This window comes from Ruditapes philippinarum, unplaced genomic scaffold, assembly GCF_026571515.1.
Source record: "Ruditapes philippinarum isolate M1 unplaced genomic scaffold, ASM2657151v2 ctg2776_1_1_1_1, whole genome shotgun sequence".
NCBI classification, from domain to species: domain Eukaryota; kingdom Metazoa; phylum Mollusca; class Bivalvia; order Venerida; family Veneridae; genus Ruditapes; species Ruditapes philippinarum.
Genome location: NW_026858627.1, coordinates 16,698 through 34,630, shown reverse-complemented (window position 1 = coordinate 34,630; position 17,933 = coordinate 16,698). Strand labels below are relative to the sequence as shown.

The window sequence follows — 17,933 nt, the reverse complement described above, 5'->3', positions numbered from 1 at the left end:
TCATATGCAATCCGAAGAGTGTCGGCAATAAGACAATATCGTCCTTTGAAATGAACAATTGTAACGGTCTATCTGAGAGGTGGTGTCAATTGGGAGCTAAGAAACGTAAATTTACTATCTTACGTACTAAATTTATATTGATTTTCAAACTAATTATGAGTGTTTTTCTTTATTATCTGTTCAGTCGTAAGTTTCCAGGTTTTATCTATGTATTTCAAATTTTATGTTTTAGACTTTTAGACCCGAGCGGAGTCTCTTTAATAAAAATGAAATCAAATTCATGAACAAAGTTTTAGAATAAAAAAAATGTTAAATCCTTGATTGACTTCCCTCACTACTGGCTTGGGGTTGGATGAAACTCATTTTGCGGTGACTCATACATTTTATTATTGGTAAAGATAGGTAGTGGTGTTCGAGACATAGTTAGATATTTGATGTGAAAAAAATGGGGACATCTTTTTTATTTTTTATTACACTAATTACAAACTTAGTATTGTTTATTTGGAAAATGTCAAGATATCCACTGAAACGTAATAAATGAAACACATAAACACATATACAAAAAAATGTCAAATTACATGTATTCTACATGTAACATTCCTACAATTTTCTGAAAAATGGATTATATAATCTTCATCACTACAACTACCTTCGTTTGCAATTTGAATTTTCAGAAAATTGCTCTTATCTGCGTTATCGGAAAGGAAACTTTAATTTATAGCGTTTATAAATCTTAATTGTATCCTACCGCGTCTAGTATAGTAAAGATGTCTCTAATGTTGCGACCGTCGGATATATACTATTCTCAGAGTAGTATAAGCAATCATTTTTCTTCTCCCTTTGTACAAATAGGCGAGACTTTGGATGATTTATGCGAAGGGAGGTAGGTAATCTTAACGATTAAAATGTTTTATGGTTTGTTTAATTATGTTTACAAAATGTCAAAACGGTAAAATTATGTTGTATTCATAACTTCATGATCGATTTTCGAAAGAGTTATTTAAAACAGTAATGTACGTAAACAGAGCAAATAAAATGTTCCTGAACATAAAATAATGTTGATATTTTAAGTAGGAGTCTAACCTTTAAGCAATTAGTTTGTACATCATTCGATCATAAGGAAACCATATCAACATAATCTACTTCTTTCATAGATGTATTTTGGAATTATTCTTTTCAAAATTAGAACCAAATTTTGTAAACTGCAGCCGGCAGATATATAGCTTGATACAATTATAACTTTTATACCAGTGTATATTTGTTAAATAATTTATAATAGTCAAAACGTCGTTGTAAAGATCACTAAGCAACTCTGCATAATATCAGACACAGGCGGACATCTGAATTACTGGCCCAAGTTTCACACACAAACAAAAACTTCGTGAAACACAACTCATCTTATTACTAAATCTATGTAGTAAAATGAGTATATAATTGAGTTTAGGTCGTTATAACAAAAACGTTTTTGTGTGACACCGTTGCCTTCTAGATAGCTTCATGTCATTTGATACGCAGTTAGCAACTCGTCTACGTATAGCAATATACAGCTATATAGCGAGGGAAAAATTTAACAGTATGAAGGAAAATTATTGCACACAAACAAATTGGCAGTTAACTTAACATAGAAAAAACAATAACTTCAATTTCGTTTTTTAACAGGCTTTCAGTATATGATATCGACTCTATCACGGTCACAAAATACAACGGACGCTGGATCACGTGGGATAACAGAAGACTTTGGGTATTTCGCCAATTGGAAAGACTTGATAAATGTCGTAAAATTCCGGTCGTGCAGACAACAAGTGTTCCTTATTTTCGTCTAACGTCAAAATGTGACGGTCACGACATTAAAGTTAGAGGTGAGCCGGGCGGTAGATGGTATAATAGGTCGTCATTTGCAGTAGTAAAGACGATACTTACTGGACTGGGCATAGGGGCACTGCTATTGGCTGCAGTTATTAAATTTTTAGATATGTGATAAAAGCTTTGTTATGTGTATTATAAGAGACTAAAGTTAAAACTCATTATACATGTGCTGATTGTTTAAACTTTGTCAGACTTCGTTTCACTCGACTAGAAATAGACAGTTACAGTTGAACTTTGTGAATTTGTTGGAATAAAAGTTATCAAATGCTGAAAATACCTTTTTTCAAATGTGCAAGTGAGGTAAATACAATGGGCTACCGTTTCAAACAAAAAATAAACTTGATTCTATAAAATCTTCAACAATGTCCCTTTTAATCCTTACTACACATTAATTACTAAATGATATTAGCACACTCTTGTTCTCATATTTTCTTTATTTTATGTGTGCATTTTGTCAGTCTCACATTCACATACCTTATTTGTTTATCACAAATTCCTGTCCATTGTTCTTGCGCAAAGTTTTTACTAGCAAATACCTCATTAGACTAATATGAAACGTAAAGCTTGTGAAACTTTCATGCAGTCCGAGTATATAGGTCACTTCAATTAACAAACTTTACGATTCATGTATTGATGCCGTCTGTAGAATACTCGTACTTAACTTACAATACTTCATTAACCTTCATATACTTCTCTACACGGTGACCCATCTCATACATACCCGGAAAATGATAATATGTTAAACACATATGCAACGTTTTAATATAATTGTTCCCTTCTCTGGTTTATTCTAAATATCAGTTTATTCAAGACAAACCTATGGTATGAACGCGATGCTCATTAGCGTCACGTATCAATAAATACATGTTGTATTTCGCTTCGCAGCCCGCCATTTTACAATTTAATCTGCTCCCCGCTGATTAGCGTGTTTTTTTTTATCTAACATAACATAACATAACCTAACTTTTATTCGACATTAAAATTATAACAACAAAATTATAGTCGTTTGATATCAAATAGTGTTAAAGTAAGACACGTGATTTCCTAATATATGTCAATCATATTAGAATAAAACATTTATTTGGTAATTATATGTAAATAGCATTATCATTGTGCACAATAATCAGGAATGTGTTGTCGGGGCGAAAACTCTGCAAGTGTTAATAGTGCGTGTTGTTTCCCTTCCCTTGCAAAAATTCTTATCCCGCTTTAATATATACACTGCGGATGATCACGTGACCAAAATCGTACAATGGGCTCATAAAATGGCGGCTTAAACGCTCGGTAAAAGCAGTGAAATTGAGGTAAGCATACAGTTAATATTATATATATATGTAAAACTAGGTCGCACGGAACCCCTGTATAATCAAAGGCTGCAGCTCTATGGTATTTTCTGATCTTTGCAATCTAAATCATACTGACTATCTGTATGTACTTTCCTGTATAAGTTTATTTTTATATACTATAATTCATCTTACGCAGCGACAGCGTTTTGATTTTCTTCTATAACAGTTTGAGATTGATACATATGGAATTTTGCATGAAAAAAAAAATAGAATTGCCTCGACTAGGATTTGAGCCATAGGCCTCTCACACCCTCAACGAGACCGCTTACCTCTGCACCACGGCGAAGTAATACATATGTACCTTGAATAAAAACGAATACATTATGTAATTCTAAATTGAGAATTTCCATTTCGTGTTTGCAATCCTTATTAATTTCGAGGTATTTTGTTCACGATAAACCTGTTGTTTAACACTAATTTAGCGAAAATCTTCTCGCCAAAACAGTCCGACATGTATATATTCCACTACTCGATTGTGTACTACGCTCTGGAGTATTCGGTAATCGACATAGCTAAAAATAGCATTTTCATTGATTAAAATGATATTCATGATAATCCGAAGCTTTACGGAAATAGCCGAACATTTTTCATTGGGTAAAAAAGATATTCATACGCTAAATTTGTGATTGTAACCTCATATTTCTATTGACTAATCTAAACTTTTAATGCACTGTAATTCGTTAAATGCCTACATTAAAAATTATTCTTTCTTTTAAATTGCTGGTTTTTAAGCAGTTTTGAGTGAGAACTACTTTGCGTTGTTAGGACTGTAAGGAAATTTTGTGTTAGACCGTGGATGTTAGCTATGTATTTACTGATCTTACGATCAGAAAATACAATCAAAGGGCTGCAACCTCTGTGGTATTTTCTGATCTTTGCAATCTAAATCATACTGATTATCTGTATGTATTTTCCTATATAAGTTCATTTTATATACTATAATTAATCTTACGCAGCGACTGCGTCTATAACAGTTTGAGATTGATACATATGGAATTTTGCATGACTAGAGTTGCATCATAAAATCATTTTCATTTTTTATGACAGCCATACTTTATCCTTGCATAATATCGTCACAGTATATAAACGATTTGAACCCCAACCGGATCTTGTGAGAAGATTTTAGTGTCAGCCATATTCTGCCACTTTACTTGTTAACGATATTGGTATTTATATTGATACTGATGGACGTTAGGTTAGTAAATCTATATTTATATTATAAGAGAGAAACTTTATTAAACGTCTAAGTTATGCAAAACATAAACGTTAGCACGAAGGCTATAAAATAATCGAAACTCACGAACAGCTTTCAGGTGATCAACACGAACAAAAATCCGTCTTATTCCAATGTTGATTTAGTTAAACATTGAATTGTGATATCGAACTACTAAAGTAATCAATAACAAACGATAATGTAGTCATATGCATAACATATTGCTGTATCTTGAACATAAATTTAAGAGTTTTACCAAGGAGGTCATTTCCGTAAACTGAACGTTACTTGCTGGTGATTGTGAACCCTACTTGTGAGTTTACGAATTTTATCTGTACCCTGACTTGTGAGTATTTTTAAAGATTTATTGGAGAAAAGGTTTACGTTCATTGCGATTTTGTATCAATTATTGCCAGAAAATATAAATGATTGTAATAGAATTTTAGTATATAAGGTGGGATCTAAGGTATTTACCGAGAATTGGTTTAACTGATAATATTGTTAATCATTTGTTTAATAAAATATATAATGCTATGTATATTTTTATTTCGGATCACCATGGAAGAATACACCTGCATATACTGTTGAGTAAAGACTACGAATTTCAATGCCATCATTAGCCACATAATTATTCGCCATCCAGACTGCAACTTGAAAATAAGAATAAATAATGATCAGAATAAAATTTCCTACTTAAAAAATTTCAGCGTCACAACCAATAACGTAAACGAAAAAAAAGAAGTTTATAACACCAATAGCTGAAACACTGACAATTAAAATTTCAAAATTTCCCGAATATTCTCCGTTTAAAAAGATGCCAAAATTGTCGACGTCTATGAAAGATATACAAGAATAAAAGTCGTACATGTCAGAAAAAGAAAGTCAATGAATTTCTGAGAATATAAAACAGTGTATGAAATCAACGGTAGGTGTAAAGCTTTCAACATGTTGAAATAAGTAATCTGCAAAAAAATCTTGTAATGATATTTCGGGGTTTATTGATACGTGACGTTATATAACGGTCACGTCAAAACTAACAACAATGCCGTTGAACTAAATATAAAAAAATTATAGTACATATGTAATATTTTAGCTTTATATCTTTCCAAAGAAAAATGAATGGTAAGTGAAGATGAGGTTTGATAGTTAATTATTCCTATCAAGAAATAATTGACTTTCTGATTCGTATAAACAGCCACTTCATGCCAGTATTTTCGTAGACAGTGAAAACATGACGAAGCTCCTCCAGTCAGATGCAGTTTTAGTTACTTACATAGAACTAAAACATGTACCCTTCTCTTGTGACACAATAACTTCATATTCTGCACATTAAAATTTGGAACATACGACAAAAACACAATAAAAAGCATCAAAAGTGACTCGCAAGTAATGGTTCAGTGAAAACACAAGTAGGGTACAGATCATTAAAATTGTTTTAGCAAGACGGGTACAGTTATCAGAAATGTCGCCTCTATTATTTACTATGTTTTATCAATATTCAAAGATATTTTCACAAGTGTCTGTCCGGTAACATGAGGTTAAGACAATAAAGTTAAGATTCAGATATGAGTTATAGTGAAATAAAACAATTTTAGGCATACATTTGCTTGTGTAATCGGCGTGTGTTGACATAAACAAAACATGAGGCGAAGAGCTCAGCGTTTTATGCGCATATATTTTACGAAGAAGGTTATGGATGTATATTTAATCAAAGATAAATTATTTCTTAATATGATTCAAATGTTAACATACCGTAACATATTAAATTCAAGCCGATTTTTGATAGTTTAATGTGTCATCCCGCCTGATTGTACGTTTAGATGCTGAGATCTTCTCACAAGATCCGGTTGGGGTTCAAATCGTTTATATAATGTGATCGTGGCTACTTCCTTAAAAAAGACACTTTAATAAAAAAAGTTGCCTCGACTAGGATTTGAACCTTGGGCCTGTCACACCCTAAACGAGCGCGCTACCTCTGCACCACGGTGAAGAAATACATATGTAGCTTGAATAATAACAAATACATTGTAATTCTAAATTGAGAATTTCCATTCCGTGTTTGTAATCCTTACTAATTTCGAGGTATTTTCTTCACTATAAACCTGTTGTTTAACACTGATGAAAATAATTTAGCGAAAATCTTCTCGCCAAAACAGTACGACATGTATATATTCCACTACTCGACAGTCAGATTTATTTTTGTACTACGCTCTGGAGTATTCGGTAATCGACATAGCTAAAAATAGCATTTTCATTCATTAAGCTTTACGAAAATAGCCGAACATTTTTCATTGGGTAAAAAGATATTCATCCGCGAAATTTGTGATTGTAACCTCATATTTCTATTGACTACTCTAAACTTTTAATGCACTGTAATTCGTTAAATGCATACATTAAAAATTATTCTTTATTTTAAATTGCTGGTTTTTAAGCAGTTCTGAGTGAGAACTACTTTGCGTTGTTAGGTCTGTTAGGAAAATTTGTGTTAGACCGTGGATGTTAGCTATGTATTTACTGATCTTGCGATCAGAAAATACAAAAACCACGTTGGTTACTTTGTAGCTCTATCTGTTAAGGCCTGAAAGTCGAAAAACTTGTTTAGGTGATGAGTACAGTGGGCTCACATGTACTAAAATGCGTTGTTTTCAGTAAAAGAAAAGCATTTTGAGCAAAATTAGCATTGACATCTTTTACACAATTGCAAGTTTGTCCGTCATGAACAATATCATCCTTTGTAAAGTTTCATAACGAAGTTGTGCATCTTTTTACAAAAACGAGTACAATGGTCGAACGAAATTTAATGTTTACAATGGCCGAACGATTTTATTGCCTGTCCTATTTCGTAAATTTTTTCATTTAATTATGCTTGTTTCTCGCTTCCTGTCTTTGAAATTATACAAATATGATATTTGAAAATGAAAAGTAGGAAGAAGTTTTAAACTGAATGAATTCAGTTTGCTTGCTATAAATTCTCATCTTAATAGTATTCTGCTTTGATAACACACGTGTACATCGGCTTAAAAGTATTCACAATACCAAAATAAAATACAAACATGTACAATATATAGAATTTATTTCACCAGCAAAATATCAGTTTCAATTACATACATAAAATGTCATACCGTTTTGACAATTATTTTGGAAATAGAGTCAGTTGTTTTTTTGGGGTTTTTTTTGTTTTATTTTTGTTGTTGTTGTTTTTATTTTTGTTGTTGTTGTTTTTTTTGTGTGTTTTTTTTTTTTTTTTTTTTTTTTTTTTTTTTTTTTTGTATTTTAGACGCAGAAAAGGGTGTTCCTTTAAACGAAAAAGCATGTTAACGTATATCTATGGAATATATACATGTATTGTATATTTTAAATTTTAATATTGCGCATATGTTATCGTAAAATACTTCATTACACCATATTAAGTAATTCAATATCTATACAGGAATCGGATATTCTGATGTGTTTATTTGCCGGCATTATGGCAAATCGTAAGGAAGACGGTCCGCTTCATGTCGTCACGAGCAGGTACACAAGTGGAATGTACCCCATAAATGCTATTGGACATGGTTCCTAACTTTCGGCAAATTGCAAAAGACATGGTGTCAAGATTGATTTTTTTCATGTTTTTATCGTATTATTTTATGGGGTTTTTTTAGCAGCACGAATCTGATTAAATTCATTGTTTTATCAGTTTTTAGATATTTGGCTGAACTTAAATTTGCACTTTTTTCATGTTGATACGTCTATTTAAACTCAAGTTATAAGTATTCAAGTGGGTCAAAAGAAACACGCGTTTGGTTTATTTTACTGCGACGTCGATCATATTGTGACGGCACGCCAATTGTTTTCTTTTTTGCTATATACATACAAAAACCTGATGTTCATTAGTAGAAGATCGGGGAAAAAACTAATATAGTTCCCGAATAAGGACCTTTCAAATGTAAAATATGATAAACAAGATCAACAAGGAAAGGCGGCGTTCAATGAACTCAACCCCCACACGACGCAGCAACAAGAACTAGCGGCAAGAGCCCAGGCGGACCCCAAACAAAAATAGGACAGGGCACGTACAGGTTAATCACTAAAATGATAAACGATAATCTATTTTTAAACTTTATATTCAATTTATATTTGCTCTTTTGTTCTTTTATTTAAAGGCTACGATATATTTCAACATACGCTTTCAACAATTCAGGAGTTCGTCAGTAACTTCAAATACGAATCTTGATTATCATTTTTGATTCTGGACAAAGAATGTTGTCATGAGTTTAAAAACATTAAACAATTTTGACTTTATGAAACAGTAACAAATGTATTAAAACCTTAACTCATTTTGTTTCAGATATAAAAAAGTAGAAAATATGTTAAAATACTTGAATCATTAGATAGTATATTAAAAAATCTTCAATTATTTTGTGGCAGATATGACAAAGAAGAGAAGAGTGGAGATAATGAGAACACAAGTGAAGAAAACAAAGAATATAACGTCAAGCTTGTTAACAACTTCTTTCCAGGTATTAAATCTAGATTGGTGATCACTATTCTGCTCATTTGTCTTCAGAATAAAGTGTTTGTTGTCTAACTTTCCATTTGACTTTTTTGTAACCTTTTCAGCATTAATTTCAATATCAGTAACCTGATTTTTACGAATGTATTTCGCGCAGCAGGTTTTGCAGGTGATGACATTAAGAAAAGCTTTTAGTTGATGAGGTACAGGTGTTCCTAGACCATCGAAGGAAGCATATCGGGTAAGAGCTAGGGCAATGAGTGTAATTACTGTGCTCTGAAGAGTCTGGATAATAAGATAGACAGAAAATAAAGCGACCACTTCGGAGTTTTCGGGAAAGGTTGCAGAAATTATAGACAGAAATACCGCAAAAGCTAAGAAGACTGTTATAGAATAACTAGCTTTTTCGCCACTATCACAAGGTAGGACAAATACAAAAATGTTCAAAACTGCCAACATAATTATTGGCATGATCACTGAGAGAAGGACATAAAGTGGTTTTCTTTTGATTTTGATGCTGAATACAACAGAAGACTCCGCGGATTCCCAGTTCACCGAGTAACTTGTGTCAATGACGTCCCATTCTGAGTTTGATTCATACTCTTCCAACTCTATCCCTTTGTCTCCACTGTCCATATAAACCTAGAATACAACCATACAAATTATATATCACTTTAGGAAAGTCAGTAATGCAAAACCTGACAGGCGCGCGCTTAACACATCAAACTTGAAAACCATTCTTTAGACTAGTTTTACCAATTTCAGATTCTACCCACATATTCAATATTCTATCTAAAGACAACATGATTCAACATTTGTATTAGAACTTGAGTGTCGTTAAGAAAAGGGTGACATTATTATGCATTTATGACAATCCTTAACCCTAGCTTTCAGTGACTAGGTAGTGCTTGTATCGTTTACATTTCCTTGAAGGTCACAGTAATATTTCCAGGAAACATTAACGTTTTTACCTGCTGAATATGTTGCATAAATATTTCCATTTAACATATTTTCTGGAGCCATTTATTATATATTTTAAGGTCTGGTCAGACTGTACGAGTGTGCAGGCCGGCAAGGCGGCTCTATACTTGTCGCAATGGTTAATCACGTTTGGTCCAATCAGCTTAAAGGTTAAAACCATAGCTACTGCAGAGAGTTCAGAAGTTCATTAAAAATACACATGTAGTTGAAACAGTCAGATGTGCAAAAAAGTTGGTCTAAAATATTGTTTTACCTCATACGTTGAATAACTCCAAGCCACAAACTTTAATTTGCATTCTTGAGTATCAAATGGAAAATATGTGATGTCTACGGAGCACGTAGATTGGAAAACCTGAAAAGGTTTATGGAGAGAAAAGATTGAATGATAAAAAGAAGGTATAAAATATCATGAATTCGAACTTACAAGTGAAACCAAAGGAAAGAAAATTGAAAACAAGATGTTCATGTAAAAGGATGCATCTTATTTGAAAAAAAAAACATTTCAACTAACGAAAACTCTCGTGTATAATATAAAATAACGAATTCGCCGTTCTTTAATACCTTTTAATATACATGTATTTGTTTCTGTAGAATGATATCCTTAATGGTCATGCCTAAAAGATTCAATATAACGTTTTCTGCTTTTATGTTTCAAATATCATTATATATCATGTTGATAAATAACTAAAAACCGCTTTATTTGAAATTAATTAAATGCCCAAATACTCATCGCAAGAATGGAAATGGACAATAGAACAGAATATCAAATTAACCAAAATTGGTTCTTTTATAAAATGTTTACTAAACTTAATAATACAGATAGGATTGTAAGAGTTTATTTATTCTTGCTTCAAGTTTCTTTATAATTGAATGGTCCTAATCAATAATGTCTTTATTGTTTGAAAATTAAATCCATGCATTCGATTGTACTCTATACCCTCTCAAAATTATTGTGGTAGGACGAATAACTTTGTGGTCGTGGTTTGAAAAATTGGAAAATAATCATTGTTTTTTTTTTATCAAAACATGTTTATATTCTAGGCTTAATGAGGGTAACTCCGCCCTTTCAGGCAATGATAGTACTGACCCCGAGAAATCAAAACATAAATTTCGAACACGTTTATATATGCTGCGTCACGACAAAACCAACATAGATCGTTTGCGACAAGCATGGATCCATACCAGCCTGCGCATCCGCACAGTCTGATCACGATCCATGATGTTCGCTTACAAACCCTATTACAAGTGGAGAAACTTATAGCGAACAGCATGGATCCTTATAAGACTGCTCGGATGCGCAGGCTGGTCTGGATCCATGCTGGTCGCAACCGTACTATGTTGGTTTTGTCGTGACGCGGCTCATTAATAGGAGTGTCTTGCCTGAAACGGATACCATTCAACGTAACCATCAGAAGAGACGAGAACGTTCAGAGACGAAACTCCTAGTTCCTTATACTCCAAGAACGAGTTCTTCAGTGCTACATCCGGTTTCCATACATCTCCCTTGTAAATAAAAAAGGCAATTATTAAAAGTATTCGAACTGTTTTGAATATACATATATGTTAATTGCTTATTCAGAATCTGACTTTATATCTTTATAAAACATGAACAGGGGGTTGAACGTATAGCGGTGCGATTCTCCTTTAAGCGAGGTGAATTCATGCGATACGCCCTAATGGCGGACGGGAGCGAAAACGAAAGTGGGTATGTTTGTTTCCAAATATTGTTTGTCTATTGAATAGCATTGTGCATGCTGATCAGAACTTATAATTGTGCATGACTGTGAAAATAAAATAATAAATTTTATAGAATTGAGGAAGTTATTGAGGTATTTGTTGCTGCAAATTTAACAGTCAACCTGATATGCACATGCAAACGAATAATGTATCAGTCGTTTTAAAACGAGATATTCGATTAGTTTAAGTCCCAACATGTTTATTTTTGAAAAACAAAACGATATACAAAAGAAGTTTTGCATATTTATTCGAAAATATATAAAATATTTCCAGTTTTCTTACTGTACGCCTAATATTTGTTCCGATAAACCAACTGTACGCACAAATGTTGGTATGTTTTTCTGTTGCAACTTCCTCATTACAGTACATTCTTATTCAATATTGATGAAATATCAAGTTTTGAGTTTGTATGTTAATCATATGTAAATCACAGTGTCAATTAAGATAACAGTGTCAATTAATGTATTATACTATGATATAGTTAATTTAAATATTCTTTTCTCACAAAGGTTAATCATTCAAATGAGATAAGTTATTGCACCGAAATTTGAAATTCTATCAAATAATCAATAGTCACGATAATACAATGTATTCGTTTTGTTTCTTCCATTTATTCAGTAAAGGTTTTATCATTTAATAATATGTTTTTCTATTATTAATTACATATTTATGTTGTCAGAGAAAATAACTTTAATTAAAAAAGCAAAATATGAGAAATGGATCTATTATTGTATTACATGCACTGGTCGAAAAACGCTCCCATCCATTCTTATGTTCATTCAATACCTTGAGAAGTACATGTAATAAATTGTATGTTTTTTTTTTGTTTTGTTTTTTTGCAATGGAACTTGAAATTTATATAATAAATACTGGTTTAATTTCCTCTATGGATTGGATGTTATATATTATATACAGAGCACATCATTGTATTTCAGTAATTCTGATGTTTGTCATTAGCTCTGACGCTTTGAATATATAACTATACTACTCCATTACCAGTGTATACCAAACAGCTTTGTGTATTTGCTTATGAAAGCATTCATACTTTTAGTGATTTAACATATCTGCCAGTAACTAGGCTTTCTCTGCAACATTTAATGTATAGCATTATCCCTCCTTTTTTGTAAATATTCATTTCCACTGGGAGTTACTCTTACTGCTAAAGCAAGTGTACCATGTGACTAAGAGATTTATACTGTTACAGGCCAACAGTATAAAATCTGGGCAAGTGTTTTTTTTATGTAAATAAAATTATTATAGGGTTAACGCACGTTTTTCCGTGTTATAAAACGTCTGCAGAGTCCCGAGGAACGGTTGGTGCCCGAGCCCGGTAGGGCGAGGGCTCCAACAGTTTCAAGGGACTCTGCAGACTTTATAACACGAAATAAACGTGCGTTGACGCTATTATAGCATACAATTTTCGAACACATTCGTGATGTATAGTTTATACAAAACACAATTACATTAAATTCTTGTGCTTGGACGGTATTTATCCAATTCTATGTTTTACGTATGCGTTTCATTTTTCCGGGGCCAAGAACTTGGAAAATTCTCGGAACCGAACGAAATTTTGAATTTTAATTGATTTAACAAAGCTTGGCCATTGGAGATTTATTATCTCAAGACAAAATAAACGTTACATTACTCTACCCTCTACCCAAGACAAAACATGACCCTCAGAATTTCTTAGAATGATTTCAGATTGACGGTAGAAAAAAGATCAGTGACATCAGAATCGGTTTTTTTTTTTCAAGCAAACAAGTTTATAAAAATCAGGCACTAAGCATTATTCGCTCAAAGAAATATAAAGAGCATTTATCAACATTAACATAAATAAAAAACATTTTCTCATATTAATTTTGTGTTATCTAGTTTTGTAAGTTAATCGGAGTGTTAAACTGAATGACAGGTAGATTCTACTGTATTTGTTTACATTGACAACTGTCCGTTTCTTAGAAAGGGCGACAACCAAGATTAGCACCGATGTCTATACGCCGTTTTTCCGGCATAATTACTTGAATATGCCCGACTGAGGCCCTCGAATCAATAGATTTCAATATAACAAGAGCGGAAACAGGCCAAATCGTCATTTTTTTGTTTGTTTGTTTACTGGGCCCTGTATGTATTGCGCATAGGTGAAACCGGGCTATAACAAAAGCGCGTGACTATGTTAACACATGGTTTTAGTCCCGTTATAACATGGGCAAAAGAGGGAAAAATAGCCGATTTTATGCTATAATATATATTACAGTATCTGTTCGGGAAACAAAATAGATAACACACAAGCACACAACAGTAAATATATCAACCCTCCTAAAATTACTGTTTCCCTTGGCTAACAGTATTTTCCTTGGGATGATATTTTAACTGTAACCCACAAACCCATGTGTAATTAATATACTACTCCATAACCAGTGTGACTCAATCTTATATTATATACTCAATAGCTTTTTGTTTATTTGCACATGTGTCAGCTTTTGTACTTGTGGTACTTTACCTATCTCGTAGTAGTTTTGTTTGCTAATCAAGTTGTTATGTTTTAATTGCTCTGCGACATTTACAACTGTGTATTTGGCACAAGTAAGCATCAGCTGTTCCTAAGAAAGACACTGAGCTGTTTTGTGTCAAATGTCTGACTGAAGTTTGTAATTGAAGTTTTCTGTTTTTTCCTGACAGGCCACAATATGTGCACTACAAAAATAGCCTGTTCTAAGCAACATTTTAGAAAAGAATTTTTTTACCACCTAAAGATTTTTACCACATGGTTCTTAGTCTCTATCTCTAGAACAGCAGTGAAATGTACTTTCACTGTATTTTATAGGTTGTTTGAAATGTTCAATTCTATTTATAATATGAAAAATATCAAGTTTGACAGCAGCATGTACAAAGGATCTTAGAACCTCATGATGTAAGACACCCCTTATATGACATATTAACTGCTGTTTTTCTGAAATGTTCTGCTTTGAAAGTGAGATAATTTATACAAGATTTCTTAATTGTTTTTTTTTAAATTCATTCTTACATATTTTGGTCAAATTCCTACTTTTTATCTAAGATCTTAGAGTAAAGGTTACTTTTATCCAACTCCTAATTATCACACGATAATTAATATCAATTATTCAAATTAAGTTCAAACACTTATATAGATGGTTATACAAAACTTTTATTTCAAATAAATCTCTAAGTAAAGAAGAAGATTTCAGAATTCCAGAAACGGGCACATATATGGTAGATATTTAGTATAATCATAGGAAAACATGTTCAACAGATGTGATAATGAAAATTATCGAACCTTTAACAGCGTACAGTTATTTTATCGCACCAAAATCCAGCGTACACTTAAATATTTTGACCAGTAGGCGCCTATGTATATAGGAGCACAAAGGTACTTGCTATGCAACTCAATTATGATTACTCTTATAGTATAAAGAAGAAAAAGAAATTAACTATATTAATATAAGCTTGCGTTAAGCGATTTTATTCACCGACCCAAAATTAGTTGATGTCAGTTTACCTTCAATAACTTTTTTTAATTATGAATTTCGGCCTCTGTAATTTTGATGAAATGTGTGTCGGTCCTATCTTCACATCCTCAATACAAAATATGCAATTGTAATCGAAGATTTATGAAATACTTAATAAAAAACACTCACTCTGACGTGTGTTTACAAAGGTAAATCCGCCATTAGGGCGTATCGCATAAAATCACCTCGCTTAAAGGAGTATCGCACCGCTATACGTTCGACCCCCTGATGAATATTACAGCATATAATAGATGATGATAAGTGTAAGTTTAATACTGAATTCATTAAACGAGTTGAAAATAAAATTTTATGATGCGAGTCTGTGGCGAGCATAATATTATTTTATTCAACGAGGTCAATAAATTTAGGAATCTAATATTCTGTTTATCACATACCAAAAATAAAGACCATTTGAAGTGAAAAAGAACCATTTTTCATTGACGCGCTTATAGAATAACGCTAACATTTAACACTATTTTCATATAACGCAAATGACGCCACATCAAAATATGTGCACGGTCGTGCAATACCATTTTTACGGGGTCGACACGGGTGTGTAATAAACAGCAGTACTGACGAAAAATGAAAACTTGAAGTGGACTGCGTCTGAATAGTAAAATACGTATTTGCCGGGTCGCTTGTACCGAAAAAAAATGTAATTAATTGTCTCATAATTATCAAATTTCTCATGCGTTCGCTACTTACATCTATTTTTAGATCAATATACAGACTATTGTATTAAGTATTTAAACCTTGTCATACGTCTGTTGGATATGCATAATTTATATTGGAACCAAAGTCCAATTATATTACGTTCTATTATATTCTGATAATTGAACAGGCTTGCTAGAGACAACTTTACCTGCGGCCAATGGTAATAATCGATTCCCCCGTAATCTGATGGATCCCACTGTAGAAATTCATCATACCACGTGATCCAAAGATAAGCTGTTGTCTTCAATGTCTCTGTTGTTTCACTTAATTCATTGATTGACAGCAAATACAAACTCACGTATACCTCTAAACAGTATTAAACGAAATAATACAGTTTAATCTTAATGGCATTTCCCTTGACAGTTTCGAGCATTTGATTAGCATATGATTAGATTGATAAAATTAACCTATTCAAACAGGAGTATTCAGACAACTGTTTGACAATGTATCGCATAACGTCCCATCTCTTCGATCTTCAATAATTATCTGTTTGTACTTCTTATAATAATTGCTCAGTGAAATCAGGTTCAAACTGATTAAATAAAATGTGATATACAAGATCAACAAGGAAAGGCGGCGTTCAATAAACGCAACCCCAAAACGACCAAGCAACATGAACCAGCGACAAGGAGCCCCGGAGGACCCCAAACAAAAAGGACAGGGCGCATGACAGAGCACGGCCAGGAAAATAATAAAATACACCAAAAAAGAAACAACAGTGATCGAAAAGGAAATCAAAGGAAACAAGTAATTGATTGACCAACATGCCAAATAAAGGGAAAAGGGAAGGGACCTCGAGACTCAGGGAAGGGAGGGGAAAAATAGAAAAAAATAGGGACAAAAGTGAAGATACTTAAAGCAAACGAGAAAACAGCAAAGGACACAAACAAAAGTATCATTACAACAATATGAAACAACAAAGACATGCATCTAAGGAACACAGATGGGCGCCTCCTTGGAACGGTCAGCAGCATAAGCACTGCTAGGGAGTTTAAACCGGTTAATGGTGCACCAAACCTCACTCTTAGCCCCGCCGTCGTGTAACTTTAAACGAGACATTGTACATAAAATGAATCCCCGCCAAGTGAAATTCTTTTACAGTTGTTATGGTAACCATAGATGAAATAAGTAGAACACAGAAGTGATCATGTAGATACATATAAAAGTAAACCCAATGACCAAAACAAAGGTACTCAATGTCTTATGGTTTGCTAAATATGTTGGTAAATTAAAACTCAGAACTCAGGTCATTAAAGAAAAGTGAGTTACTCCAATGTCCATTACTGTAAATGTCAATTAATAAACAGGCAAAGGTATATACAATGTATAAATTATGATTCAAGAAACAAACAACCCAAGTGCACTATTCTACAGAAATTAGAATAGAAAATTGTTCATACCTATTGGATCAGATTGGTTGTTGGAAGGTCTGACCTTTTTGTCGTAACCATCAGTTACAAATAGCTGTTTTCTAAGATTCTTTGCATCATTTCCGTCCGCACAAGAGCCTTTGTGTATCCCAAAGCCACAAACTGCGAGCAGGACAAACAATCTTTGGACCCCAATAAACATCCTTTAATGATATCACCATGTTATAAGATAACTCTATTGTTCTGTGGCATTAAATCACAAGACTATCTACTTAATATCTCCAGCATATATGATTTATCACTACAGATACATGTTTTACGTTTCTTACATCTTCCGTTTTTTATTTATCTTTACATTAAGTTTCATTTAATTATAATTTAAAGTTTATTCAATTTATACTTGATTTTATTAACTGCACTTAAAAAAAAAATTATATAGTTTTTTCAGGTTTATGTTCAATTGCATCCAAGTGCTAATAATAAAACATTTATTATTATTATTATTATTATTATTACTACTATTATTATTATTATTATTATTATTATTATAAGTTTACCTTTTATTCCATTTATTTATTTGAATAAACACGAAAATTACATGTGAAACAGTAGTTGGAATAAAAATATCGATATTACAATAAAAAAGGTAAAAATATTGAATAATTCTTAAAATAGTGTCTTTATATA

General features: G+C 32.5%; 2 protein-coding genes across 2 annotated transcripts; one reads left to right on the top strand and one right to left on the bottom strand.

Moving 5' to 3' along the window:
• The first annotated feature begins 703 nt into the window (after positions 1-703).
• LOC132753774 (uncharacterized) lies at positions 704-2,075 on the top strand. Its single transcript, XM_060744298.1, has 2 exons — positions 704-883; positions 1,660-2,075. Exons 1-2 carry the CDS (start codon positions 768-770, stop codon positions 1,976-1,978), a joined length of 435 nt encoding a protein of 144 aa, XP_060600281.1. The 5' UTR covers positions 704-767; the 3' UTR covers positions 1,979-2,075.
• Positions 2,076-7,678: 5,603 nt separating this feature from the next.
• Positions 7,679-17,448, bottom strand: LOC132753759 (neuronal acetylcholine receptor subunit alpha-7-like). Its single transcript, XM_060744282.1, has 5 exons — positions 17,277-17,448; positions 16,025-16,182; positions 11,282-11,404; positions 10,155-10,253; positions 7,679-9,562 (listed from the first exon to the last, which is right to left on the bottom strand). Exons 1-5 carry the CDS (start codon positions 17,446-17,448, stop codon positions 8,822-8,824), a joined length of 1,293 nt encoding a protein of 430 aa, XP_060600265.1. The 3' UTR covers positions 7,679-8,821.
• Positions 17,449-17,933: the final 485 nt, after the last annotated feature.